Source organism: Cryptomeria japonica, chromosome 9 (genome assembly GCF_030272615.1).
Source record: "Cryptomeria japonica chromosome 9, Sugi_1.0, whole genome shotgun sequence".
In the NCBI taxonomy this organism is placed as follows: domain Eukaryota; kingdom Viridiplantae; phylum Streptophyta; class Pinopsida; order Cupressales; family Cupressaceae; genus Cryptomeria; species Cryptomeria japonica.
In genome coordinates, this window is record NC_081413.1 from 473915093 (window position 1) to 473942696 (window position 27604).

Genomic DNA, 27604 nt, shown 5'->3' on the forward strand with positions numbered 1-27604 from the left:
TCGTCGAGGGCGGGAGGTTATCGCCTCCCTTCAGTCAGAGGGCCTCGATAGCACCGTTCAGAAGTTGGAGCTGCTGCTCAGGTTTATGCGGGAGGGTTGTCCGCAGGAATTTGCCGCCTGTTTTGAGAGAGGCGGATGGCCAGAAATTGAGATGGCAGAGATGTTGGCCGCATGGGCAATGAGCATGCTAGTAGTGGAGAGTAGAGTGGAGTCTCTCGAGAGGCAGATTGAGCAGACCTTCAGGGAAGTGTATCACACTCTTTGTCGAACGGAGTCCGTATCTGCAAGACATTTGACTGCGAGGGTGGCAGCAAAGAGAGCTCGGGAGGAGTTGGCCACCCAGATTGACGTCGTGCAAAGAGACTTGGACCGTCGGGAGGCGGCATGGGAAGCCGAGAGGGCTCAGTTTGCTGCCGAGAAGGCACAGTTAGCTGCAGAGTTGGAGGACGCAAGGGCAGAGCAGGCGACCCTGAGCACTAGTCTGGTACAGGCGCGAGAGACGGTGGATGCCAAGGAGAGAAAGCTCCTGGAGGCTGCCCAGATGGTTGTCTGCAATTGAGCACAAGAAGGTTGCTGAGAGGGACCTGCAGGTGTGGACACAGCAGGTGTACGATCTGCACGCACGACTGACACCAGCATCATCATCAGCCCTACCACCTACTGCTTCAAGGACGCCCCTTCCACCCCCTTCTTCTATACCTTGATTCTGTTTAGTGTATGAACATCATCTCTATTTTGTATTAAGTCGTCCGAAGACGACTTCTTTTCTTGTGGGGGATGATGTTGTCGGGAATAATCATTATGTTATGTTGTCGTCGGTAATAATGGGTTACGGCAGTCAGTTAGTCGTACCGAAGGGCAGTTGGACGCAACGGTTGGTCGTGCCCCTTCGGGTATTATATATTGCATACCTTTCCTTCCTAGTATCATCATGATAGTGGTATCTAGGTGTGATGTTATAAGCACTTGATGTACATGGACTGTTGAATTAATACAGAGACTGGTTCTTTAATATATTTCCATTATGTTCTGTGCATTTACTTTTTGCATTTAATCGTTTACCTATATGTGGCAAACAATGAGGTGATACTGCGCGATTTTGAAGCTCTTGTTTTTGGCCTAAAATGGGGGAATAGCGCGACCTAGGCATGTGAAGCCTTTTCGACTAAAAGAGTCGATTTCGCGACTTGAATCCTTACGATCATTTCATCTCAGAGATTCCTGGGCCAGTAAGAGGGATGCGCGAGTTTGGAAGGTTTATAGATTTTCGTTTCATGAAACTCCGGCTTCATTAAACGTTACTAACTTTTGTTATTTTTTGGCTCTTCAAGACGATTTGAGAGCTTTGGAGCTTCCTTTCTATCTTCGTCTTGCACAGAGGACTTTGCACGATTTGGAGGTTTGGTGTTTTCCGGCTTATGAAGCTCCTTCGTGATAAACTCAGCCCTCTCATTTTAAATGTGCGAACTCCTGAAGCTCGGGATTTTGGTGGCTTTTGAAAGCCTGAACCTCTCTACGACCCTCTCTCTCTCTCACGGGCAGACCACACAAAAACAGGGGGTCCCTATCAAAAGGACAGGGATGGTTGTGCAGAACGCACAACAAGACCCATCTTTGCTAGCCACCATCACTCAACCAAGAGGCATGGCGATTGTATGTGACAACAGCAACCTTCAAAGGGGATGTGAGGGTTTGAAATCCATAGGCATGTTTGTGAGGGAGTTTTATAGGAAGATTGAAGGGTAACGTGGACCAAGAGGTGCATGGACTAACTAGGATTTGGGCAATTCTTGACCAGTAATCAGCATATCTAAATCTGTTGTCACAAGATCAGAAATCGTATGTTCTGTACATGAACAGACAGCTATTAATACTCAAGTGTCCTCTACAAACATTGAATGAATGCAAACTATATGACATGATGCCTCTTAAAATATGAATACCAAGGTAAGTTTAACAAAAGGAAATATGATATGAAGCATTGAACAAATTATACAAGTGATTATATACAGAAGTTCATATTTATATGAATTTGAAGTGTTTGATGAAATGCCAGTTAGATAAAAATCTGAAAATTACAGATTTGGTCAAATATCCTCATAGGAGATATTATCGATGGCTCCTCCAAGTCCCCAAATCCACGAACTTCTAGGGCATGGAGGATCTCACTCAAATCCCCAAGGATATAGTCTCATTGAAATTGTTTGTAGGAAATTTCTTGACAAAGCTTTAAAATTATATCATGTGTGGGTTCATGACCAATGAGTATACCTAATATATTTATTTGTATAGTGGAATTGGCCCGCAGTAGTTAAGAGATATGTGTTTGAATAACTAAGTAATCAAAATGGCAAATATGGAGTGGCCTCTCTATGGTTAGCACAAGAATGGCCCTGCCATTGTATGCATGGTACAAGAAGAAAAAAGTGATCATATATTATGGGATGCATGATCAACAACTTAAAGTTTACCACTTGACTGAAAATACACAATATTGAAGAGTGTAAAATCATGTAACATGTGATGTGTGTACCATCCACTCAAAGTTATGGTAATCAATGATTTATGAAGGGATATAAAGTGCTTTCAATTGATACTTGATAATTTTCTATTTCTTTTTGGATTTCTATGCATAAATTTCATTCCTTTATGGGAATTTGATCTTTGGTTTTGCCTCAAATGGCTATAGCAAGGGGGTGGCCACCTCCCCTCTTGTTCATTTAGAGACGCAATGTTGGTTGTGGATTATCAATTCAAAATAAGGAAATCGATGTTGTTATAGCAGCGGCTGACAAAAAGATGGTTCAAATAGACAATAGACCAATTATTGCATGAGGATTCTCCACTATTATTTTGGATGCGGAAGAGTTCAAGAGAAAAATTTCCACCTTCCAAGTAGGAGTTTGATCTATCATTTATTGGGCTCTCAACTTTCTTTGGAAGAGTTATATTTATGGACTAGAAAAAATTGGAAGACCAATAGACAACTTGATGCTCAGTTTTGTGCAAAGGGCTACTTTATAGCTGAATTTTGCAAATAAATCTAATAAGGATGGGGCTTTTGGGGTGCACCTAATTTCTTCAAAAGTGCAGGTCTTTTTATGAAGCAGTAACATGGGGGATTCCATTCTTCAAAGGAAATCCACTCTACAAACCTTGTTTGGATCCACACATGTCATCCCCAAAGAAGCCTAGTTTCCTTGTGTTTTTTAGACGAATGCCAAATCTTTTTGTTGGCCATTGATATCTCTCAACCTTATGAATGTTCTCAAGTCCTATATTACAAAAGTATTCATTCAGATGTAGGGGATACCATGAATAAGGTCATCTCATCTGTGAATGTGCCACATCTCAAACAAAGACCCAAACTGCTCAAAAAAGGGAATTTGAAGGGAACAAGAATACAAAGGGTTTCATCAAACTCGAGAAGTAACAGACAACTCAAAACAAGAACCCAAGATCTAATAGTAACAAGGCTGTAAGATCCCCTATGGATCATTCTCCCAAATTTTCACTTTTTCTCCTCGGGGTAATATTGTCAAACAGTTTACTTGATATTATGAGTGTGCATAGTTTCAGTTTGCAAAGGTAATGATGATATATTTGTTTGCGCTTTGGCTCAAAATTAAGAAGAAATGTGTGTAGATTGAATGACCATTGCATATCATGAAATCACATCACTTATTAGCAGATAAGAACAAGAAAACATGCTAACCTTTGTTGCAACAACCAATATGAAAATTATGAATAATGCTCAGAGATTACATATCAGTCTGCAATTAAATTTGCAGCATCATTACACATTACAAGCAGCTTCCAGAAATCAGCTCTGAAATAGTATAGTGGCCAGCATTTCACAACAATATCAGCAATCAATATATATATTTCAGATTGTGCCCACACACCAAGGAAGAAACTCTTTCTATCCACGATTTGAGCAGTGGTAACCTCCAAGCTATACTTAGCTGCTACGACCCATACCAAGAAGGAGACAAGGACGGAAATGTCCTCCTTAGGAGCTTGAACTGACTTTACAATATCCACGTCTGCCATAAATTCATCAACAAGCAATCTGCAATCAAAGGAGACCACACTTAGCTATTTAATCTTCAAGCTCGGCCTGACGTGAGAAAGCCTTATGCCTTATAGCTATGCAACTCCATGGCCAGCAAAAGAAATACCCATGGCTCTAAGAATAGGCTAGTTTAATCATTCAAGAGCTGGAAACTCAAGCCATGACCCCATTCTTCATTTTCTCAAATCAATTCAATGAACTATTAGAAACAAGGGAACCATGGATACTTGCTTATATCAATCATACGCCTAGCTTAATATATCTTTGGCGGCAGCAAGGGCTCAAAAAAACTAAAAGACAATCGCCCAATAAACAAGTGAATCCATACACTAAAAGAAATGCCTTGCACATTACTCAAACTGTCCAGCACCGTCCATGAATATCAAACACCCACATGGAAGAGATCTCTAGGCAAAGCGTCTAACAATTTGCCTGTAGCCCTTTAAACACTAAAATTTGTCTTTCTAAAGACTTCTCAAATTTCCAAACCTCAAACTTTGAATCCAATTATGAAACCTAGATGATTCCACCAAATCACCAGCTAGGGAGGAATCTTTCACCACTAAAACTGATCTTCCCAAGAGGGTCTCCATCCTCCAAAAGCTGAGATGTACCACATTCGATCTCTCAAACCACAAGGATCTCAATCAAAGAAAATAGAATAAATTGCATAATACCAAATGAGCTCTCAACTCCCTTTTTATAAGATTTTTTTAGAACCTTCGAGAAAACTCATTATAAAATCAGTTTACTAAATTAATGGGTCTTATAACCCAAGAAAGTGATTTAATTCATTTTAAAAACATTTCCAGAAGTTAAAGTCACTTTTCAACATCTCTGTTGGTTGAAAATTTTGTACACTTGGGAAAATATACAAAATTGTGGTTTCAACCACAGCGTGTGAGTAAAACTCTCCTAATTAAGGGAAGGCTCCCCCTATCTAACTACAACTTTGAAAATAAAATAGGATGGGACAACAATCTTTCTTTTTCTTTCAAGAAAGACTATCATTTTCTCTTCACAGAAAAGGATAGCGATTTGATATAAACAGCAGTAACCACTTTCAAAATGAAATGAGAGAAAGGAAATGAAGTTTCCTGAAAGCGCAAAGACTTCCGTCACTTCCTTCGGGACGGGACAACAGTATCGAGCTCAAAGACTTGATTATGTGAAGTTCTATCTACCCTTTTCTATGCTAATGCTATAAAGAAAAAATTATAACAGCTCAAAGATTGGAATATCTTATTCTTTTTTACTTAAGACAATGGGAAGTAGTATAAGCTCAAAGACTCACAGCTATTTCTCACAAAATTTGCTCCTAAATTCTCTTAAGAACAAGTGAAAGCACAAAACTTACAGCTTCTCTCAACAGAATATTTATTTTAATCTATATTAACCTCAAATACTTGCAGCACAATGACTGCAAATCAAATGTGATTAAGCTCTTTAAGAAACACTTGCAAGAAAGATAATATAGAACACAAACTCAAGTATGTAGCACAAAGACTCAAAGCTTGAGCAATTTCCTTCTATTCCTTTCAATTCTTGAATTTACACATGAAAGCTCAAAGACTTCTTTGTTGTAAATTTGGCAGAGTTTTTGCTTGCTTTCCAAAAGATAAAGATTACAATAGACCCCCTCAAGTATTTATAGAAGAGGAGCCTCGAGAAAAAGGTGGGAGGATCCTAACTAACTTGAGAGATTCTCTCAACCACCAAGACTTATTCAATAACTAACTATGACTTATTCCAACTACAGTCCTAATTGAACACAACTTGTAGTTGTTTTACATGTAATTACAAAAGTGCAAATAATGAGTTAACTTGCAATTACAAAGTTATTTTCTTAGTCTACATCATCCTTTGTTTGTGATGATCTTCATGTCACTTCAGGATGTTAGAACTTGAAGTATTCTGGATTGGTAAAGACATCTTGAACCGGAACGGCAACTTGCATCCTTGTCTTCTTGCTTGGGGTATTATTATCTTTTCAGGAGGGAAAGGGTTGCCTTCCTCTTTTCATGTCATGACCATCTTTGTCTCGAAAGTATTCTATGCTCTCAACCATGAATTGTTGTTGTATCTCTTCTTTGTATCATCCTTCATTCTTGAAATCTTGTTGCAAAATAAGGCCCATGCCTTAATCCATTGATTTGGTAGATTGTGTGTGCAAACCAAACTAACAAGGGAAGGGATAGATTGATGCAAAAATGGGCTCACAAGTGAATTTTGGGTTTTGGAAGTTGCATTACATGTGTGGGAAAAACAAGAGCATTAACTTGCAATTGTAGAGAACAAACATGCAACTTCATATGTGTAATGCGTAACTACAAGTTTGCATTAGTAATTGGACCTTTAAAACTCATTTTCAAGTGTTTTTTGAGTGCATTTTGGACCAATTTCGGGTTCTGGATGGCTGACTGCAAGTAGACTTTAAATGGGGAAAATGAATGAAGGTGTGAAATGAGTGGATGAAATGGTGGGAATAGGGATCTTGATATGAGAGAAATGAAGCTTATGACCAAAAACAACAAGTGCGGATGGTTATGAATGGATTTTTGAAGAACTTTTCCATGTTGATCACATGAAAAATGGGAAGAACTTTTACTTGTAATCAAGTTTTAAAATCCCGATTTTGAAAGGATGAATATTTTCCAATTTAGAAACTTGGAGTTTCACCAAAAGATGATTAAAATATTCCAGCCAAAGGGGAAGATCAATTATTTTCATCCTACTTGTAATCGGGATTTAAAATCCCGAATACAATTAAAGAGGGAAAATGGGGAAGAACAATGCAATTCACAAATTGCTATCAAAGGGGAAAATCTCTCTCACAAAAACCGATTTTTAGGAAAGAGCAAAACAAAACTAACAACTATCATGAAGAGAAAGAATCTTTTATAGAAAAAAAGAAGAAGATTCAAACCCTAGCCACATTTTTGAAAAAATGCCATATGTATCAAAATGCCCATTAAAAGCATGAAGAATCGGTCAAGTAAAGCACCCAACCTCCACACCTAGGCAAGACAAGCCAAAACGATTTAGGAAAGACAAGATTCGTGGCACTTGAATGAGGCAAATCGTGGCATTTTGCAAAAACGTTTTTGTTGTTAAAACCCCATAAAACCAGCGATAATGTCTTCCAAATGGCATGAAGAGAGTTGGACAATGCATGAAAATAGCAAGGAATCCAAAACGCCTTCCTCCTCCTTGAATTTCTCCACAAAAATCGTTGGAAATCTTCAACAAAATCCTCCAATATTGCTGGTCGAGTTTTTGGGAAAGAACAACAAGTTTAAAATTGCATACAATAAGGAAAATCGGGTTTTTGAGAGCAAACAACAAATTTAAAATGTTACTTTTCTCTCAACAAGGCAAAATTGGGTTTTAAAAATCCAATTGCAAGTTTAAAATTTCACTTTTTCCATCAACAAGGCAAAATCGGGTTTTAAAAATGCAATTACATATTTAAAATTCCCCAATTTGCACTTTATGGAGAAAATCAGGTTTTTTGGGCAAAATAGCAAGTTTAAAATGTCACTTTATTTCAATTCTAGGCAAAATCGAGTTTTGGAGAGAGATTTGCAAGTTACAAATTACTTGTAAAGGGAGAATAAAATCTCTACAAGAAGTTTTAATAACTTGCACATATGTAATAGAGGTTTAAAATCCCTATTACAATTAAAAGACATTAAAGTAGGGGTTTTAGAAAAGAATTACAAGTTTACTTGTAACTTATCCAAAAAAATCCCTATTTTAACTTAAAAAGCTAAAAAGCATCAAGGGGGAAATAAAAAGCAAATTACAAGTTCTTATTTTTCAATAAAGTGCACTTGTAATTAGCCAAAAATTTCCCTACAAAGACCAAAACAATGGAAATCATTAAAACTGGCAATTCAAGAGAAATATCCCACCTGCAATCAAGGAGAAAAAACCCGAAATTGAAGGAAAGACATAGCAAACGAATCCAGAATGCGATGAAATTCGAAACGTGGTTCAAGGATGGACTGAAGATTAAGCCAGTCCAAGGATTAGTCGAAATTCTGCCTCAGGAAGCATTCCATAGAGTAAAATTTTCATTTTTTCACAAAAATTACATGTAATGGTCCTTCATTTTTTAAAACAAAAATGAGGACAACAACCTCATCATTTAAACTTTCCATTCTCTTTCCACAGAGCTATTATATTGAGATGCTCGATAAATTATTTTAATTAAAATGGCAACCATAGTAAAATTAATTAAATATAGTGCAAAATTACACCCAATTAGTGACAATGGTCAAGATACATCGAAATTGAAAACTAATTGTGCACGAGTAGTATCGATGATGACAGATGATAATCAGTCCCAACCAAGTGACACTAAAAATAGATGCTCCCTCCAAGAATCTTGGAGCCTTCATCGAAAGCCAGAAATAACATATGAAAGTGTCAAATAACTCCACTAAACCATCTGAGCTCATTGGTAACATCAAATGACCACTCTAATCAAGCTAACACACACCCATAAGGTTAGTGTCAACCACAATGCAAGAGAACCCAAAAAAAGGGACATTACAGAAGCCCACAAAGGTTGGTAGAATCATCTAGCTAATGAGAGGGTCAATAATCAAGAAACTCTAACATATTATAATTTGAAGGAAAATTTGGAAAAGTTTTTAGAGGAGTATGCAGATCCTTAAATACTCCAAAGCCCTAGAAAACAAAAGGAGAAGGACCTTCTTAAATTTTATAATACTAAGGAAATGAATCAAGATAAGAGTAAGGCATGTCAAGGATGCATGGATTTTTTTGGATTAAGTTCGACAAAAGTAGGCATTGTGCATTCTCCTCATAAGAAAAAACAATGTATTAGGAGCACTAAGGTGGAACATCCCAATAGGTATGGAACCCCACAAAGTGCAACCTTCACTAATGTTGCAGTTGGGCATTGGTCTCAACTAGAAGATGTCTTGGTTGGCACCATGAATTCCAAGGTTGATCAACGAAGTTAATTTCTTGGAACTTTTGGGGACTTAACTCCCCCTCCATGATTCATTTGCTTCAAAATGTTATTTTCAAGAGTTTTTCCACATGACATATGTGTGATAACAAGGACATGATTCAGGCACATCCTCACTCATGCATGCATGCATTGCTTTCTCATTTTTTTTGCATGCATGCATACTTTCTTTGTGCACACATTGCTTTTTCATGCATTCATGCATTGCCTTTCCATCCATGCAATTCTCTTAGCGTGCATGAATATGGAAAAATTAGATTCCTCTAAGAGTGCATGAGTGCCCTTAGTAATTACTACTATTACCTAAAATTTCATTACCCATGTAATTTTAGCCAAAGGATGCATTTTTATCAAATGATTGCATTTACAAAAGGGTACATTGCAGTGTTAAAAAAAGAAAAGGGGGGTATTTTCATTCGTATTGAACAATGATAGATTACAAATTGAGTTCATGCATTTGAAGCATATTTATACATGCACTGAATTTCTTAAAACCTCACACAAGCCGTGAGCTTAGCATTTCTATCTTTCCTACATATCCAAAACAGAAAAGGATAGAATCAAATAGTGAGTGTAAGGATAACCAGTCATTGCCTTGGGTTGCTTTGACTGGTTATTGGCTGTCCCGTTGCCCTTATGACTGTTTTCTTGATCTTCAAATTCTGAAAAAACCCCTACTTTCCTGCACAAAAGAGAAGAGGTGTTAGATCCAACAGATCTAAGCAATGAAAGATTATCCTACAATATATCATTTATCATATCCTATCTTATTTCTGTTTTGAAAGGGTGGGAAAGATAAAGACACAAATCACTGCTTCAGGAGAAAGAAATGTTTATGCTAATGTGTTTGTTTCATGTGCAGATAATTAGTTACTCTAATTGGCATGTGCCCCTGACCGAGGCTCCCTTCGGGTATGAGCCCGACATACCTTTTAGAGTAACTAATCTCAGAATATTGAAGTGGAATGATGAAGAAACCAACTGAAGTATCAAAGGGACATGTTTGTTTTAAATATGAAACCTTTACTTTACTATTCATGATATGCATAAAAAGAAAACATTAATGGATAAACTGTTTTAAGGGACATATTATTTCAATGTGAAACCTTACAGTATTTAAAAGGGTCAATACCACATAATGAAGATAAACAATTCAATGCAACAAGTTGGTATAGAAACAGAGTATCTGAGTTTTTTTTAATGCATGTTCAAACAGTAAACTTCAATGAAATCAGAATCAACTGGTAATGAAACGAGTGTCACGAGCCCGTGCTCCAACTTCATTTCTACATAAGATCAAAATGCACAATCAGGAGACATAAGGTAGCAATGGCATTTTATGACTAATTGGAGCACTGGTAGTGGTGAATGGAAAGAAGTGAATCTTGGTGCTGGTAGGGAGCAAAGGGAATTAAGTCAGAACTTAGGGGATTCTTCTGGATGGCCATACCATAAAGATGGTATGCAGCAGTCTGCTCTCACACTGTCTCCTAAACTGGCAATTCCACAGCCAGAGCTAAAACCATTTGCAAGCAAGTCTAGGAAAACTGAACCTATTTTACCAGCCTCTAAGTGGACACGGGAAGATGAGGGTGGTGATGTTGAAGGAAAGCAGGATGCTCAAGGTCTTGGTTTGGGTTACTCTTCTTCTGGTAGTGAGGACTCTCATGGTATAGAAAAAGGTGAGAGACAAGAAGCTACCGTGGACAGCTTTCCTTTAGCCAATGAACACAGAAATTCATCTTCAAAGAAGCATGCTCATAGTCATCGGAGCCACAGTATGAGTCCTCATAAAGCAAGTAGAGACAGGGAACGAGAAAGAAAAAGAAAACTAGAGGAAGCCAAGCGAAAATTATCTGATGCAGAATCTCGATTAACTAAGGTACAACAACCGCAACAAAAAAAATCAAGAGGCATCCAAGACCATTAGTTCAGGTGACACAGCTGTCAAAGTTAAAACAGAAGGTGTTTCGCCAAGCAAAGTTAAAACAGAAGGTATGTCAGCAAGCCCTGCTCGAGAAGAGAGTAACTACAACTCTTTATCGCGGACAAAGCCGACAATGTTAATTCCTTCTGCGGCAGCAAAAACGGGTTCATCAATGAGGTCAACAGAAGGCAACAAGACAATACCAACATCTAGTGGAAAAAATGTCACTCCCAGTCGCAGTCAATCTCAGTCAGGCTCTTCACATTTTGTCATTTGTGCTCCCATCTTGTGCCAAAATGGGAGCTTTAGAACAAGGGTAACAGAATGTAGAGAGATTGTGGATGCAATTGGAAAAGTAATTTTTCTTGAAGGAGAGTCGGAACAAGAAATCTACAGTTCTCCTATAATCCCTGATGATTTTTTTTTTATAGAAATGGAATCTTCATGGAAAGGCCGTATAAAACGTGTACATGCAGAAGATGTTTTTGTGGAAGTTGAGAAAGCTGCTGAAGCATTGTCTTTGGCTGTAGAAGAAGATTTTCTTCCAATTATATTAAGAGTGAAAGCCGTTGTTAGTCCTCTAGGAAGTGGGGCCAAGGGGGAAATATGCTATTCCAAGGACCATGAGTCTATCTGGTTCAAAGGAAAATGTTTTGCTCCTGCTGTGTGGGCCAACACTCCTGGGGAGGAACAAATGCAAAACTTAATACCTGCTAAAGATGCAAAAGGGAAGAAAGTAGGCACTGAATGGTATACTACTCCAAAAGTAGAAGAAGCATTAGATAGCTACAGGGAGGCAGTTGTACAAGCGAATTTGAAAGTCACGGAAATTTTGAGGAGACTGGCTGAAGAGTTGCAACGAAGGACAAATACTATTGTGTTCTTATCTGTACTATCAGTTATCACAAAGACATTATTTGCACATGTGAGTGAGGGGAGGAGGCGTGATTGGATCTTTCCAATGCTTAAAGGGATTAATCAGAATCCAAATTCATTACATTTTAAAACACAGGAAACTTCAGGAGAAGTAATAAACCAATTAGAAGTAGTAGGTTTAGTGCCTTATTGGTTCGACTTGGTACAAGGAGCGGCTGTGCCAAACACAATTCAAATGCAATCACTGTTTCTTCTAACTGGACCAAATGGTGGTGGAAAGTCAAGTGTACTTAGATCTATTTGTGCGATGACACTTCTTGGCATTTGTGGGTTAATGGTTCCTGCTGAAAAATCTACCATACCACATTTTGATTCAATAATGCTACATATGATGTCATATGACAGCCCTGCAAATGGAAAAAGCTCATTCCAGATGGAAATGTCTGAAATGCGGTCCATACTTAGTGAAGCTACAAATAAAAGCCTTGTGCTGGTGGACGAAATTTGTAGAGGAACAGAAGTACAAAAGGGAACATGTATTGCTGCAAGCATGATAGAAAAACTTGATTCTATTGGTTGCATTGGTGTCATATCCACTCACTTGCATGGCCTTCTAGATTTGCCACTGAAGGCAAAAAATATTGTGAATAAAGCAAGAAGGAGCCATTTTCATACCTATAGAAAATACGATTTGCATTTAAAGAGAAGATTCAGAAAGCCCCAGCACCCTTCATCAACGACTTCACAAAGCAATGGAAAAATCAGAACATCAATGGCGGCACCAAAGGGTCTCAAACCCTCGAAGAGCTTCTTTGTTGTTTTCATTTTGCAAAATGAGAAATATACGATGGAGTGTAAAGCTTTTAGGGTAACAAAAACCCTTTGTAATTTTTTATATTCTCCCTCAAGTCCGCTGGGCTTTCCAGAAAAATATGCAAAGTAAGAATAAATAAAATGTATTTGATAAAATAGATGTTTTAATTTTTCCATCGATATATCAAATATGTTTTATTTTTATTCTTTTTATATATTTTTGTTTTCTTTCTTGGTTAAAAGCTGGTATCTCTTTGTAAAAGGTATTTAATTACAATACAATTATAAATTGTAATTAAATATTATTATTCAAAATGTAAAAGGTGTATCCATGTGCAAGAGAGAGACTAAGTCTTTTGACTTAGTTTTGAAGGATGAGTTAATTCAGGAGAGATAAGGCTCTCATTGAAGAAGTCTTTTCGGTTTGGAGACATAAGGAGAGCATATAGGAGCATGCATAACCACTTTGGAAATATTCAAAAGGAGTTGAGGTAATTTTGGAGACAAGAACGTTTTTATAGGAACATGAGGTTGTTCAAAATCAAATGGAGTGAATTTAGGGAGGTTGGAGCACTTTTAGGCAAAGGGTCAAAGTTGGACTTTTCCACCATTTTGGGGAGCTTTTATTACTTGGTTGAGCTTTTTAAGGCTGTTTCTAGTGGTCTTTTGGGTTGGTTATTCATTAAAGAAGACTTTTCCATGTTTGTAGCCCTTTTTGGTGTCTTCTAGACTCCTCTTTTTTAGGCCCTTTTCTTGCATCCGACCCAATCAGTTGAAGAGTTTTTGTACTTAGTGCCTGGAGACACTTCATTTGGTTAGTTCAGATTTATGCAAGAACAGTGTTTTCAGAGACAGTTTTCTTGTCCTTAGCATTTCTTTTGCACAGATTCTATAACTCAGATTTGGAGATATTATATATGAAACAGCATCTTTTGGAGCGATTTTCTATGGAATCAAACCTTGTTATCCTTCCAATTTTTTGTGTACAAGCATGATTGATGAAGCTAAATTTGTGAGTTATATTGCTCCTTGTTTACTTGTCTCAGTCAGTACCTTAATATAGGAACGTGTGTATGTTTGCAGGTCATAGTATGTGTTTAAAAGTTCAAAATTTTTTAGTGAAAAATTACTATTCCTCATTGGTTCATCTCAAGACCTTATTATGAAATACTTATGCAAACTTATAACAGGAAAGAAGTGTTTATCAATTAAAGTAGAATATTGTAGACTGAGATCGGTTTTTATCATTTATCTCTCACATTTTGGTGTATCACCAGGTTCTAGTTAAGTTTAGTTCAGTTTTAAGTTTCCATTTCTGTAATTTCTTATCCTTCACCCTACAAAGTTAGTCCAATATTAGAGAGTATCAGGTGATTATCCAATAGGAACCGGCCTAGGAACCGGAGGTTTCATTTCAAGTTGTGCATTGCCCACATGCAGAAGTGAATCCCATGTTAGGCCAGATTGCTAAACTTATAATTTAGTAGGGTGCAAATTTGTGCCTTAACAACTACTTAAAAGGTTGAAAGCTATCTTTTTTCTTTTAGATGCATTGTATTTCCATAATTCCTATTGGCACACCTATTATTTTAGATAGTTGTTTTGTCAAATAATTATCTTGCTGAGTATGTTTGGCTTTTGTCAAATGTCACTTTTAGTAATTTTGGGTCTTGTTCCTTGTGTTTGATAGTCAATTTTTTTAATTTTATCAAAAAAAAAAGTTCAAACAAGATTGTCATTGTGTAGGCGTCTTCAAACTACATGGTCCTACTACAACATCTTGTTGAGGAACAATATCATCATCAATAGGAGCATGATGTTAATGCAATGAACCCCCCACCAATGGCTCGCCTCTCCCTTGTCATATGCTCACTTCCACTTGGCATTCTATTGCCTCCCTCTCCAAATCAGCCACATCATCCTAAGTTATCAAGGGTTGCACATCCTCAACAACCCAATCTAAATATAGATCAATGTCCTCAAGGTCAAGCACCTCATCTTTCTCCTACGCCACTACTTTCTTTGCATATAATCGAATGTTGTAATCCATGATGACAAGTTCGTTCAAGCATTTTTGAGTCAACCAAATCAACTTCTTTGTGTGAATAGCCTTTAATGCACTCCAATTTCACTGACAACCTGTTGACGTGTCTAAAGTCGCATTGCTGCAAACTCTATACAGCCAACACAGAATAGAATAAACTCACTGAGTATCCTATCCTCTCTTGAGATAAGGAAATCCCTAGTGCTATTTTCTACGTTTGATCAAAGGGGATAATCTCAAGGTTTCATTTGTCAGGTCTTGACTGCGGGATTGCTCAGTGGTTTGATGTGTTTTTGCTGGAAACACAAGGGGGACTTACGGTGAAATAGGCAATTGCTGGATGAGTTCCCCGAAACTTTAATGGTCTTACTTATCAAATGGTTTAAGTCGGGTCGATATTGTTTTCAGCAGGACAGCAGATTCTCTTGGTAAAAAAAAGTGGGAAAGGAGGGATAGAGAGAGAGAGAGCTAGAGAAAATATAAATTTTAACTTAGATAGCAGATTTAGTAAACAAACAGACACCTCCAAATAACTAAATTAAGCATTACCAGCCATTTAAGCACAATACTTGCATCAATCTAGTGCGATCTTCAAGGGAAAATTGAATTTTCATGCTATTAAATACAACATCAGAACTTTGACATTCATTCAGTGAGCATTCAATAACCGAACTAGGCATATGGAAGGTTCAAAATAACCATACAAGAGGAAAGACAATCAGCCATTCCCTAATGGTATGAACAGCGGGGATTCTATCGAATGCTTACTTAGAAAATGCTATATAAAGGAAAGAAAAATAACTAAAAATTCTAAATTAATGAAGAAGGAGACCATGCACTCACAGGGAAACTTGAAACAGTCTTAACTTTGCATTAAATCCTGTAAATTTCACCAAAGCTTCAACAACAATCCAAAAACTTCTTACAAAATGAAGGAAAACCAGTCCCTTAAATAGGCTTCAAAAATGGATGAATGGCCAAGATTTAATCTAAACAAGTGGCCCAGATTCATCCATAAAACATGGCTGCCCATACCCATAAATGGGAGGCAAATATCAGCAACTACCCTAAAGGGAGTAATAACTACCCCAAAAGGTAATTAAAACTTATCCAAAAATAATCCAAAAAGGTGCATACACATAAAGTTTTACATTTAGTTGACTTGGAAGTCAAACATGACCCTCTGGCCAAAAGGTGCACTTTTCAAAATTAAAAAAGGAAAAACACTTTAGGAGAGCACTTTTTCTTTTTCAGCTTCACACTCCTTTTCTAGAAATTCATCTTCACCATGCAAATATTCTTGCCAAAGGTCTCGACCCGTTGTACGTTCTTTACGAACGTATTCCTGGAACCTGATGCATAATTGGAATAGCAAACTGAATGGAGGCATAGGAGGATGGTGGATTTTATACTGCATGCCTTCAAGGTATTGGTCTACGTGCTTCAAACCATCCTTCCAGCTGGAACGATTACGCTCGAAGCACAACATGTCTGACTGGAATTGACCAGCAAAACTTAGGTCCTTAGCGGAATAGGTGATCCTATCCGTCCCTAGTCTTTCCTCCCAATCCGGCTGTATCACTTCATCGGACAGGGCATTTTGCCATCCCGAGACCATTGATCGGAGGATCATTTTGCCGAGTTCTTGCATGGTGTTCAGAATTGTCTCGCATGCATCGTGTTCTTTATCAGTGATTTCTCTTGTGTCATTCTTCATGGTGATAGTCCAGTACCATTCCTTAAGAGTGGTTATGTTATAAGGATCTAAGATGGTGGATAATGTAGGAATCTGTGCATGGGTCCAGAAGAGAGCTCTCATGAGGGGAAGAGTAGTGGCAGCCACTTCATGCATTCTAAGGGATTCCCTCTTTACCTCTAATAGCCGGACCAGGGTGGCCTCTCGATGGTGAGCCATCTCTTTTACTTCTTCAAGGATTCGTTCTCCCCTCCCTTTGATGCCTTGTACCCATTCTCTGACGGCCCTCGCAGTATCCCGTACTCCTTCAAATTCTATTGTGGTCCTTTGTGCCAATGCTGTCGGGGGAATGTGGGATTCGGAAGCATTGTGTAATGGTCTCAGGAGTTGATCGATGTATCCCTCGGCCTGCTCGGCACGAGCTCGATACATGTCCTTTTCAGCTGTTATCTCTTCAAGTTGCCTGAGCATGTTCTGTATTGAATCCTTGAATTCCTCCTTTTCCTCTTCCTTAGTGGCTCATCCGATGGGGACGGTTGTGATGCTATAATATGCCAGTGTATTCTGATCTGCTGGCTTGTCTACAGGCGGGGTGGCGATGTGAAGAGTACGGTTCCTTTGCTCATCTTTGGTCATTCCAGAATATGCCTTGGGCTTTTTCTTCCCCTTGGCTTTAGCTTGATCTATACGTGAGAAGATGTCCTCCAAGTCAATGGGTGGCTTTGTGGCGGCTTTGCGCTGAGCTCGAGCAATTAACCATTCTTGAGGTACAGTCTGGGCTGATGCTATGGTTAAATTTGCACTCTGTTCTTTGATGTTTTCAATCGCCTCATCACAAATTTGTAGCTGCTCGGTTACGGGAGGAGTGGAGGAGGTGTCAAGCTCTTTGCTTGCAACAGAGTTTTCTCCCACTTCACTGAACAATTGCCTAGTACCTTCATGTGATGGTAGCTCTTCAGTCTTTTCGAGCTCCCAGGTCTCCTCTGTCTTTTGCTTTCCTTCAACAGTAGAGTCATCTTTGGCAGTGTTATGGAGCAGCAGTTCATGGCGACTCTGTTGGGTGGGTTCATGTACTTTGATCTCCTAAATGGATGGAATCTCTCCTTCCTCAATTTGGTTACCTGGCTCGATTGATTCAATGACTCTTAGCTCGGCATCTAGCATGTCAGGTGCGGGAGGATCATCAGCTCCAAATGCATCGATGTCACTCTGGGAAGGAGGAGCAGGTATATAATCCAATTTTACTACATCGTCGGACGAACTGGGGTCCTTTGACGATGAAGTGACCTCTGGCCTCCTAATGGGAATCTTCTCCCTTCTTGCTCTCTTGGATGTCCGAGTTCCTCTGCTGGCTTTAGCCTTCTTCCTTTTCTCAAGCTTTTCAATTTCTTCCCTAGGTGCACTGGAAGCTCCCTCATCTTCGGAGGACTGAGAATCAAGGCTACCCATTAAGTGGTAAGTGAACTGGACTCCTTCATGAATTAGTCGCTCAATCTGCTGATGCAACCATTGGTCTGTATATCTTGCTGGGGCTGCCATGACTGCCTCAAAATCAGTGATCGGGTCCTGCAACCAATCAACACCCGACAGAAGATGCCTTACTGCCTCAAATTCCCGGACCTACAGGAAATTTCCTGAATCTGTGAGTTGATCTGGGACCCAACGATATTCATAGAGTCGCATTTGCTGCACACTCAGCCTAGAATATTCACGCCTTCGGACCTCATAGTCATCAGAGCAATTTTTCCAATAATCTTCAACTGACTCCTTTTCTCTATACCGCCTGCCATAGGCTCTCTTTGCCAGATTGTCGTGATCAAAGCATTTCCTTGGAAAATGCTCCTATAGGCCAGTGGAGGCCAGCTCTGCAAAGGATTCCTCTGCTTGGGTGGAGGTCTTTAGATGGACATCCTGGTTGCCTATAATCATGGGGAAAGCAAATCCAGCCTGCTTGCTGTCTCTAAGTAAGATGCCGGTCAGACGTGACTGCCTTGCGACCTCCATAAGAACTATCTTGTCGGTTTGGTACCATGGAAGCCGAAGAGGGGCACCATCAAAGCCAGCTATCCGGATATAGGAGAACCTTGGGAACTGGATGAACAAGGCTCTGTATCTCTGTACTAGAATAGTAGCTTGCTCCGAGAGCCTTATGTGTAATCCTCCCTGCATAAGCCTGACCAAGCGCATTGTGAAGGCGTCATTAACGCGCTCATACAGGCCAACTGCATAAGCCGGGCTGTTCTTTTCTCTCTGAGCTATATCCTGATAGTGAAGCTGTGGGTAACAATCATATACCTTTACCTGATCAAGTCCATTCCCAATTTCACCTTTCATTATTAAACCTGGCAGTGGCTGGTTCTTAGCGAACATGTAGACCAAATAAGAGGTCATAGTGAAGTACTTCTTTGTCTCGAGTTCAATTAGCTGAGTGTGGATGTTGTCGCTTATAATCTGGGCCCAATCAAACTTGAACTTCCCAGTGAAGACTTGCTCTGTGAAATAAAACATCCACTCTTCAAAGTAGTTGGATTTAGGGAGTCCCATAACCCTGCTGAGCAATGTGACCATGTCCCCATGCTCATTGTGAAAGTCACTTCTTGGGGTCTTTTTCCCAATTCTGATGCTTGGAGGTCTTCTCTCCTTGTACCACTCTTCATTGATCAGTGTTCTGCATCTGGCGGGATTCATATCATACGCCCTCTGCGCTTCATCTATAGTCGTGGCCGTGGGATTGTTCGGGAAGGGAATGTCGAATGCATTGCCAATGGCCTCAGGAGTGAAGTTAGCGAGGGTCATGTTCTCGAGGGGCACCAATCTAGAACCTAGCTGGTAATAGCGGGCAGCCTCTACTACTAACTCATAGTTTTGCACTGCTGGGGGAAATCCTGCTGCTTGGGCGATGCCACTTTCCATCATCTGCCTAGGTCTGTCGTAGGCATTAGGGGAGAAGACTCGGCTCCTAAAATCTTGGATATCGATATGGCCTAGGTCAGTATCACCGACATTATCCCAGACGCTCTGAACTTTTGACTCTCTCAATCCCCCTCTTTGATACTGGTACTTCATCCTTTCGACTTGGCGAGGGATATCTGATTTGGATGCTCGTGATGTCTCAGCTGTAGCAAGCGTCTTTGATGATTCTACCACTGATTTAGGCATTTATCCTGCACAGCCGGATGCGGATTACGAGGCGATAAAAGGGAAGCAAAGCGGGTTAGATAAAGACTATGCTAGCATTCAAGGATTAATTCAAAAATTGAATCGGAAACAGCATGATATTGTTACTTAAAAGCTTGATTGATTTAAACATAAATAGTTCTAAAGCTTTCAACTGCAGTGTTATATTTAGGCATTTTCAGGATCAATTTTCAAAAAAGGACAAAGCTTGAGAAATTTTCCTAAGTCTGAAAATGCAATTTCTAGTTAAATCTTAGGAGTAAATTTTGATTTCGATTGCTTTGCATGACGCCCTATAAACGAAAAGATGCGATTCTCAAGATTTAAGCATTTTAATCAAATTTTTCGCACACACATCTATCCAATTTGCAAATACTTCAGACGATTGAAAGAGGTAGAGCGTACTTACCTGGTGAAAATGAATGGCGAGAAATTGCACGATTTGCCCTACGAGAATAAATTCCAAATTTTGAATGGGAGGGTCTGCAATTTTGGAGGGTCTGCAATTTTGAATTTCAACGGTTAACTTTCTAATTCAAATTTTTGTAGCTACGGTTTGAAAAGAATTTGCAATTTTGCATTTTAGACTTAGCCATTTACCTTGGCGATATGGGCGATTTGCTTCAGCAATTTCTAACCTTGAGCGTTTTTGCAATTTTAACCTGGGTAACCTAGTTGAAACGTGATTCTGAAAAGGGGCTGCGGATGGCAAACTTCGGTGAATCGGAGAGTTTTGAAAACCATTTATCACTTTAAACCTTCTTTCGTATTTACCTTAAATCGTAATTTTCGGCATCCATAGGCGTTTCGTTAAACTTCGGCGGATTTGACTTGTTTGCCAATTTTTAAAATTTTGACAATTTTCGCCCTTTCGCGAATTTTGGGGATTGGAGAGGTTTTGAAAACTTTATACCAAAACACCCTTTGCCGAATTTCGAGGTTTGGAGAGGGGATTCTAAACTTAAAACACTTCGCACCTTACCTCTAAATCGCAATTTTCGGACTCCATCTAAACTTCGGCGGATTGGGGACTATTTTCAACTTTCAAACACTTTGCACTTACCCTTGGTCACGCGAAGTTCAACGCTTGGGCATGGTTCGTCAAACTTCAAACTTTTCGCTCCTATCCCCTAGAATGCGGATTTCGGCGATAATAAGCGTTTTGCAAACTTCCGCTGATTTAGGGGCTATGCCAACTTCGGCGATTTTACTTTGTTTGAAAACCTCGGACCTTTGGTGGCCTTTGCCAATTCTACCCCTTTCGCACTTTTATTAGAAAGTGCGAACTTCGGCACTTTTAGCCCTTTTCACTAACTTTGGATTTCTTACATTTTGGCCCAAAGGTCCGAAATTCAGCCCTTTTGGCCATTTTGTCAACTTTTTACTTTTAAGCATTTCACTTAAAGGGTCTGAATTTCGGCCCTTTTGACCTTTTTGTCAATTTTGTCAACTTTCTAATATTTCGGACCTTTTGACAGTTTTGCAAACTTCCTTCTTTTAAGCATTTCACTTAAAGGGTCCGAATTTCGACCCTTTTGGCCCTTTTGTCAACTTTTTACTTTTAAGCATTTCACTTAAAGGGTCTGAATTTCGGCCCTTTTGGCCTTTTCACCAATTTTGTCAACTTTTCTAATATTTCGGACCTTTTGACAGTTTTGCAAACTTCCTCCTTTTTTTACATTTCGGCCTTAAGGTCCGAATTTCGCCCCTTTTGGGCATTTTGGCAACTTCGGCACCTTGAGGCACTTTAAAGATTTCGCCCTTCTTTTGCCTTTCAGCTGGCGAGAATCGCCATTCATTCGAATCTCGTGGATTTGTAAAAACAAACATCATGTAACCTCTCTCATCGTTCTTACGCAAAAACTGGCGACTTTGGGTCCTTATGCGACCTTCACGGGCGCTGTCCCTCACTTGGCGGGATTCGCCAGTCTCTAACATCCCATGCCTATTCAAGGCGATTTCACAAGCTTGAACAATCTCTTGAAATTCGCGCCCGAGGGCTCAACTGACCATATGGACACTGGCTCCCTCGCACAACATTATCATCTCACGGACTGATCGCAGGCTCGCTCGAAAGGACGCGAGAGGCTCTGCACGAAACTCAACAGGGCGAAGACGGAAAGGCCCAAATAGGAAGGGGGACCCTGTCGAGGACGGAAATCTTTTGATTGATTTTGTTGGCTTCTTTCAAAGGTCAAATTAGGCTTAATGGGAATTCCAAATTGTCTTATTTTTCTTATACGGCAAAGAATTAAAAATAAAATAAATATTTTATTAATTTTGTAGGCATTGTTGTTTCTAAATAAAACCAAACACTAGACTTAATTGTTGGTCAAATGTTATCAACCCAATCATACCAATATTTGTTGCAAAGGGGTCCACTCCATTTGTATTCAATGCATTTTGACAAGTAATCAATGGGCATATCCTAGCCTCCCCTTCCATTGGCTAACAATATCTCTAACTAGGAATCAGAATCTAATGAAAATTCAATTGCCCATCTAAATGAGCTGAGGAATCGGGAGAATGACATGGGAGTTCATATTTGTCTCAGCTACCCAAGTCTCATGATAAACTATATAAAATTAAGGTCACAACTTTATGATGATAGAAATAATATCCTTCAAGCGAGTCACACTACCTAAAGAAGACAATGTTGAATTGTGTGGATCCTTTTGGACTTGTTGACCAACTGAATCAGCGGGAGGTTGAAATGGGAAGCAAATTGTTGACGAGAGATAAAAAGGAGCAATGGACTTCAAATTGTATTGTGGACACCTCTTTTCAACTAGTGAGAAATTTTACAAAGTTGTGTGGAAGTCTAAATATTGAATGCGTTTTTTGGGGTAAGCGCACCACCCCACACTTAGAAGCTTCCTTATTATTGTTCATACTTTTCTAGGGAACCGGTCGCCTCATTCTAGCAGCTAGTTATTTGATGGGAGATAATTGAAGTCAACGGCTACCCTACCAAGTTCTTTTATATTCATTAAATTTTATTATTGTAAGCATTTTATTTTTTATAAAAAACAATATTAAATCAGTTTAGAATAAATTTATCTATTTAATTTTTGCAAATTGAAACAATCCAAAAAAATCACATCAAAACAAATGAAAAAAATAATAATAATTTTTTTATTGAAACTGCTAATAAAATTTACTAGGAATATTTTAGAATTGAAGAAAAAACTAGGGTTCAAATAGTAGGAAGCAACATGAATATGCTGGTGGAGTGTTTGTTCTGCCTCCAATTAATATTGTACTGGATGGGTTCATGTTGATTTCTCCTGGAACCATACAAATGTTGAGATGTCTCTTTGGTCTTATTCGTGGCCTTATATAGATACTCCATAGAATTTTTCCCCATTCACCAACAATAGAACCCTAACAAAAAGTTCTGACACCTAAAACAAGAGAGCATATAAAAATGAAATTTGAAAACTAAACTTAATAAATAAAACTTAATCAACAAATTAATATATCAGAAGTATGCAACAACAGTTTTTATAATTATTGATCTAGATGGGGAAACTTTGGAGAATGCATTTGAAGATCAAGTTAAATTTCTTGCTGAAGAGTGGTAAGGAGCATCTAGACTTCAAAAATTTGTAGATCTTAGCTAAGAGTAATTTCCTATTTGTTCTTCTCTCTTATTTGTTTCTATGTTGAACTTGTTCTATTATTGTTTTCTATTTCTATCTTTATTGGTCTTTTTATTTCTTTTTGGATGTTCCAATCCATGTGGGCCTTATCTTTCTCACCATTTGACTAATCTTATGTAAAAGGGTTTGTGCCCTTTCAAAAACACAATTTTACCAATATCAAAAATAAAACATAACATTGTAAAAGAATAAAAAACTAATGCACTTCTTTTATCGAAAGCTTGCAAAATGTTCCTATTATCAATAAAGCCTGCACCCTCTACTAAAAGCTGTGAATTTCAGCTGCCTATTGAAACATGGGAAAACTTCGAGGTTGTGGGTAACCTTAAGACTGAAGTGGACCTCCAGAGTAAGCTGGTTCTTCTCGAATTCTTCACCTAAACTAACAATTTCTTCAAGGAAAAGAGTGAGAAGGAGAACATTTGAAACTAAAATCTAAACCTAAGGTGATGCACCAGATGATATGTTGAAATTCAAATAAGCAAATGATACACAGTATAGAAGTGATAATGAAGCTCTTTTACACTAACCAACAACCCATAATCTCTGCATCAATACTTAATAATAAGGCTGGATAATCACAGTCCTAAGAGGAAAAAACTCCTTCTTTCACAACCTAAGACTGATAACTACTAAAAAACACAGCTTATGACCTGCAAGAGTATATGTATTTCTATATAAGGCATCAACAGAAAGTGCAATTTTAAGGGGGGCAAAAGCCAACCACAAATAACTGCCTAACACTAAAGACACACAATAACAGAAAAATTGAGAAGGTACAAACTATTATCCCTGCCAAAAGGTATCACCAAACTTTATTATTCCTGAAAATGTGTTACAAAAACATTCCCTCTTGCAGAAAGAACTCAGAAATTACAGTCTGCCAAAAAGATGAATGAAGAAGAACCCTTACAAAAAAGGAGGCTGGAATATATGCTTTCCAAAAAGCAGATAATGAATAATAAATTCCACCTCCTCTTGGGCGAGCAGAACCAAAAAATCCACTTTTCAAGCCCTCAAACAAGTCTGAAAGGGAACTCACTTGAACCAAAGTCAAGCCAACCCATGTTGCTACCATAAAAGCCCCTAAATGCATCATAAATGGTCCTAAAATATCTCCTGACAGGCCTGCAAGCCTTCATTAATGCAAAAAATATCTTCTTTGACCTCCTAATAAAGGTAAATAAATACCAAATAAAGTGATCTATTAATATTATTATCACTTCATTAAATATTTATTCATTCCATTTTTACAAGAAGGTCAAGATATTGATTAAAATTTTAATAAAGTGATAATCTGTTTCACTTTAATAAACATTTTCACACATTAGAATCCAAGTAATATAATAAGCAATTCAATAAAGTGATAAAATTAATTCCACTTTGATGAATATTTACCTATTACATTTTTACATTTATCAATTTGTAATTTTACATACAAAATTTATAAATTTTCACTTAATAGATATTTATTTTTATAAAATATTTATTTAGTGATAATTTAATAAATTACTTAATAAATGTTATATGTGAAATTACAAAATGATAAAATGTAAAAACTTGTCCCTCCCCTAGGCATTTTACGAGGGTATTAGAGAGGAGAAAATAAAAAGAAAACAAAGCTAAATAATGCCTTTGCAACTCGAGATGTATCTTTAGGGAAAGAGAAACCTAAAATGCTTCATTTTTACCATCATTCGATATTTTCCTTCCTTCAGCTGTTGCGTGGAGTAACTGCCATGCTAGGGTTTTGGAGAAAATGAAGGGCATTTGTGACGATTTCCTGCAGATTTCTGCCATTAATGGGTGTCAGTGTGACTCTTTCTTCACCTTTGCCAATTCTGGGCACACACTGGGCTAATCGTGGACTGATTTTTGCATACTCTCTGCCAAAAATAATAAGTTGGGCACTATTCTTCGAGTGTTGGGTGCCGCCATGAGAGTCTCTTCTCCTCTGTCGATTCTGGGCACATACTGGGCTGAACGTGGACTGATTTTCTGCACATCCCGCCATTAATGAAAACTGGGCGTGAATTTTGTCTGGCCGCCATGGGTTTTTCGAAAATACGGCAGGTATTTCCGCCATTAATGGCTGCTTTTGGTGACCCTTTGTTTCTATTTAGCAATTCGATCTTTAGCATGCAGCTAATCTAAAAAACATGAAAAATTATTGCTTTTTGGGGTTGAAATTGCCTGGGGTTGTCACTGCATTTTTGTGGATGTATATCTATTATTGCACATATTCTGCAGATCGTGGGTTTTTTCTTTTGAATACTGTTGTGTATTTCTGCCATTATTGGTTGCTTCAGGCGAGGCTTCTTGTTTCTATTTTCACTATGCTATGAACAAATTCGATTTCCTGCATCTTTCTGCCCATGTGCATACCTCTAGACCCACCAATTAAACTTGAAATGAGACTGTAACATCACAACACAAAAATTTTAAATTGAAAACTTCCTCAATGGCTTTTGATATTGCTGTCTCAAATTTTTTGCTGGAGATTCAAATAGCAGAGAGACTATTTTCAGATCCTTCTTTTCCATTGCCCCTCTAAATTAAACCTTGAATGCTAAAAATGGAGCTGTTCACTGATGTTAAACCATTTGACCATGTCATTGTTCGAATGTCAAAAACCAACATTTCTGAGTACCGTGTGATGGCATCTCTTCCCTCCTGGAAGGCACAAATTAATACCAAATAGAACTGCAATGCAACCAACCCTAGATGAAGGACTTGATCCTCTAGTTGTAATTTTGGACCATCCCATTGTTTCAAAATTGAGACAGAAAAGATCATTAAATGCCTTGGATTTTGCTACTCCAGCAAAGATCAGCAAAAACCTATCATCATAGAATGCAGCTACATGCCTTGACCTCCAAGAAGATCCACCACCCTTGTTTGTAGAGGAAGCCACATGATAAGAATCAATCCAGATTTAGTCACACTTTGGCCACTACGAGCTACCTCTTTATCCTTTCAATTTTGTCTTTCCATTTCATGAATTCATGTGAAATCCTTCGGCATCAATATTTTCAATATGAAAGTTTGTATGTATTGCTTTTTTAGTGAGCTGGTCATGAACTTGTTGAGGGACTGTCATTGCTTTGGGTTATGGATATTCTTGGGGTTGCAACTATGTTTTCCATATTTATAGTGAATGCTATCACTGCTGTCATTTTACTAAGCCTCCTTAAATGTCTCGCTTCTATCATTGGGCTGATATATAAAGCTTTACCATGACTGTACTTGAAAGCATGTATGACTGTGTTTTATTTTAAAAGGCTGCTGGTGCTACCCTTTGACTGCACTGTAACCTCTTGATCTTGCTGCTGTTTGACCGTAAAAATTGACTGCTACCTTTTGACAAAGATCTTATTGATGTTATGGCTTTGACCTCTAGAAATGTAGCCCTCTGGAACACTGTGATGGCATCTCTCTGATATTGGCATATTAAATGATAAGCTTTACTTCTTAACTACAGTTATCATGATGATCATGCAATCTTCCTTAATTCTCTTGTGCGATGGTCTCCGTGAATGAGTGCCCCTCGCTTATGACAGTATGCTGGTGCTGACATTTAGGACTCTCATGTTCCTATCAGCCTAATGCCATGAGCGACATGCACTCCTTTATTGTAACCACCGTAGGAGACGGGTAAGGATTGTATCAAATATTAAGAAAAGATCCTTGTGTCAAACCTATAAGACAACAATATTTTGTATCAAATATTAAGAAAAGATCTAAATAATCAAGGCACTTGAACTCCCTCATTCTAGGAATGATATTGATAGAACAAGGAATAAAAATTTGAAGATGGTATTGCTGATAGAATTTGCATGGAGATTGATTTCTGCCTTCATTCGCAAATCTGCTCCCTCTCCTTGGACTAAATTGGTGTTTGAATGGAGATTAATCTTCTTCGTATACGCCTCCTTACCCTTGATGCTACCCCAGCTACCTTATTTATCTGACTAGGGCCCTTTGGTACATAAATTCCTCTGAATTTACCCTCTCTATAGCCGACTTAAGTGTTATTATTCCCCTTGGGTGGGTTTCAAGGGCTCACATGTATAAAGAAAGGGGTGAGTGGATTTTAGGCCCACTCTTGCACAAAGCAAGCTGGCCTTTTTAAGTATTCAATTTACCCTCCAAGTCGATTGTACCTTATTTGTAACCTTCTTCCCCTCTTGAGCGATATAAGTATGAAATCCATCAAGATCCCATCAACACAACTCGCACTTCAAAATCTCAACAATGCTCTACTTAGCAAATAAGATCTGTTTTTTAGGTCTATATTTGCAAGTCCTTTAGGGCTGATTGTTTTGTAGAGCG

At 38.4% G+C, this 27604-nt stretch overlaps 2 protein-coding genes across 8 annotated transcripts in view; one reads left to right on the top strand and one right to left on the bottom strand.

Annotated features, from left to right (window-relative positions):
• The window catches only part of LOC131075956 (long chain base biosynthesis protein 1), a 289362-nt gene that overhangs the window by 226313 nt on the left and 35445 nt on the right, over window positions 1-27604 (bottom strand). For 3 of the 7 annotated variants that reach the window (XM_058012951.2, XM_058012950.2, XM_058012949.2), the window contains one exon: window positions 9672-9759. The exons of the other annotated variants lie outside the window; for them this stretch is intronic. The gene's annotated coding sequence lies outside the window, so the exon portion shown is untranslated. The remainder of the gene's footprint in view (window positions 1-9671; window positions 9760-27604) is intronic. 7 annotated transcript variants of the gene reach the window in all.
• Window positions 11075-12823, top strand: LOC131075915 (DNA mismatch repair protein MSH1, mitochondrial-like). The gene has a single exon (XM_058012864.2). It carries the CDS (start codon window positions 11075-11077, stop codon window positions 12821-12823), a length of 1749 nt encoding a protein of 582 aa, XP_057868847.2.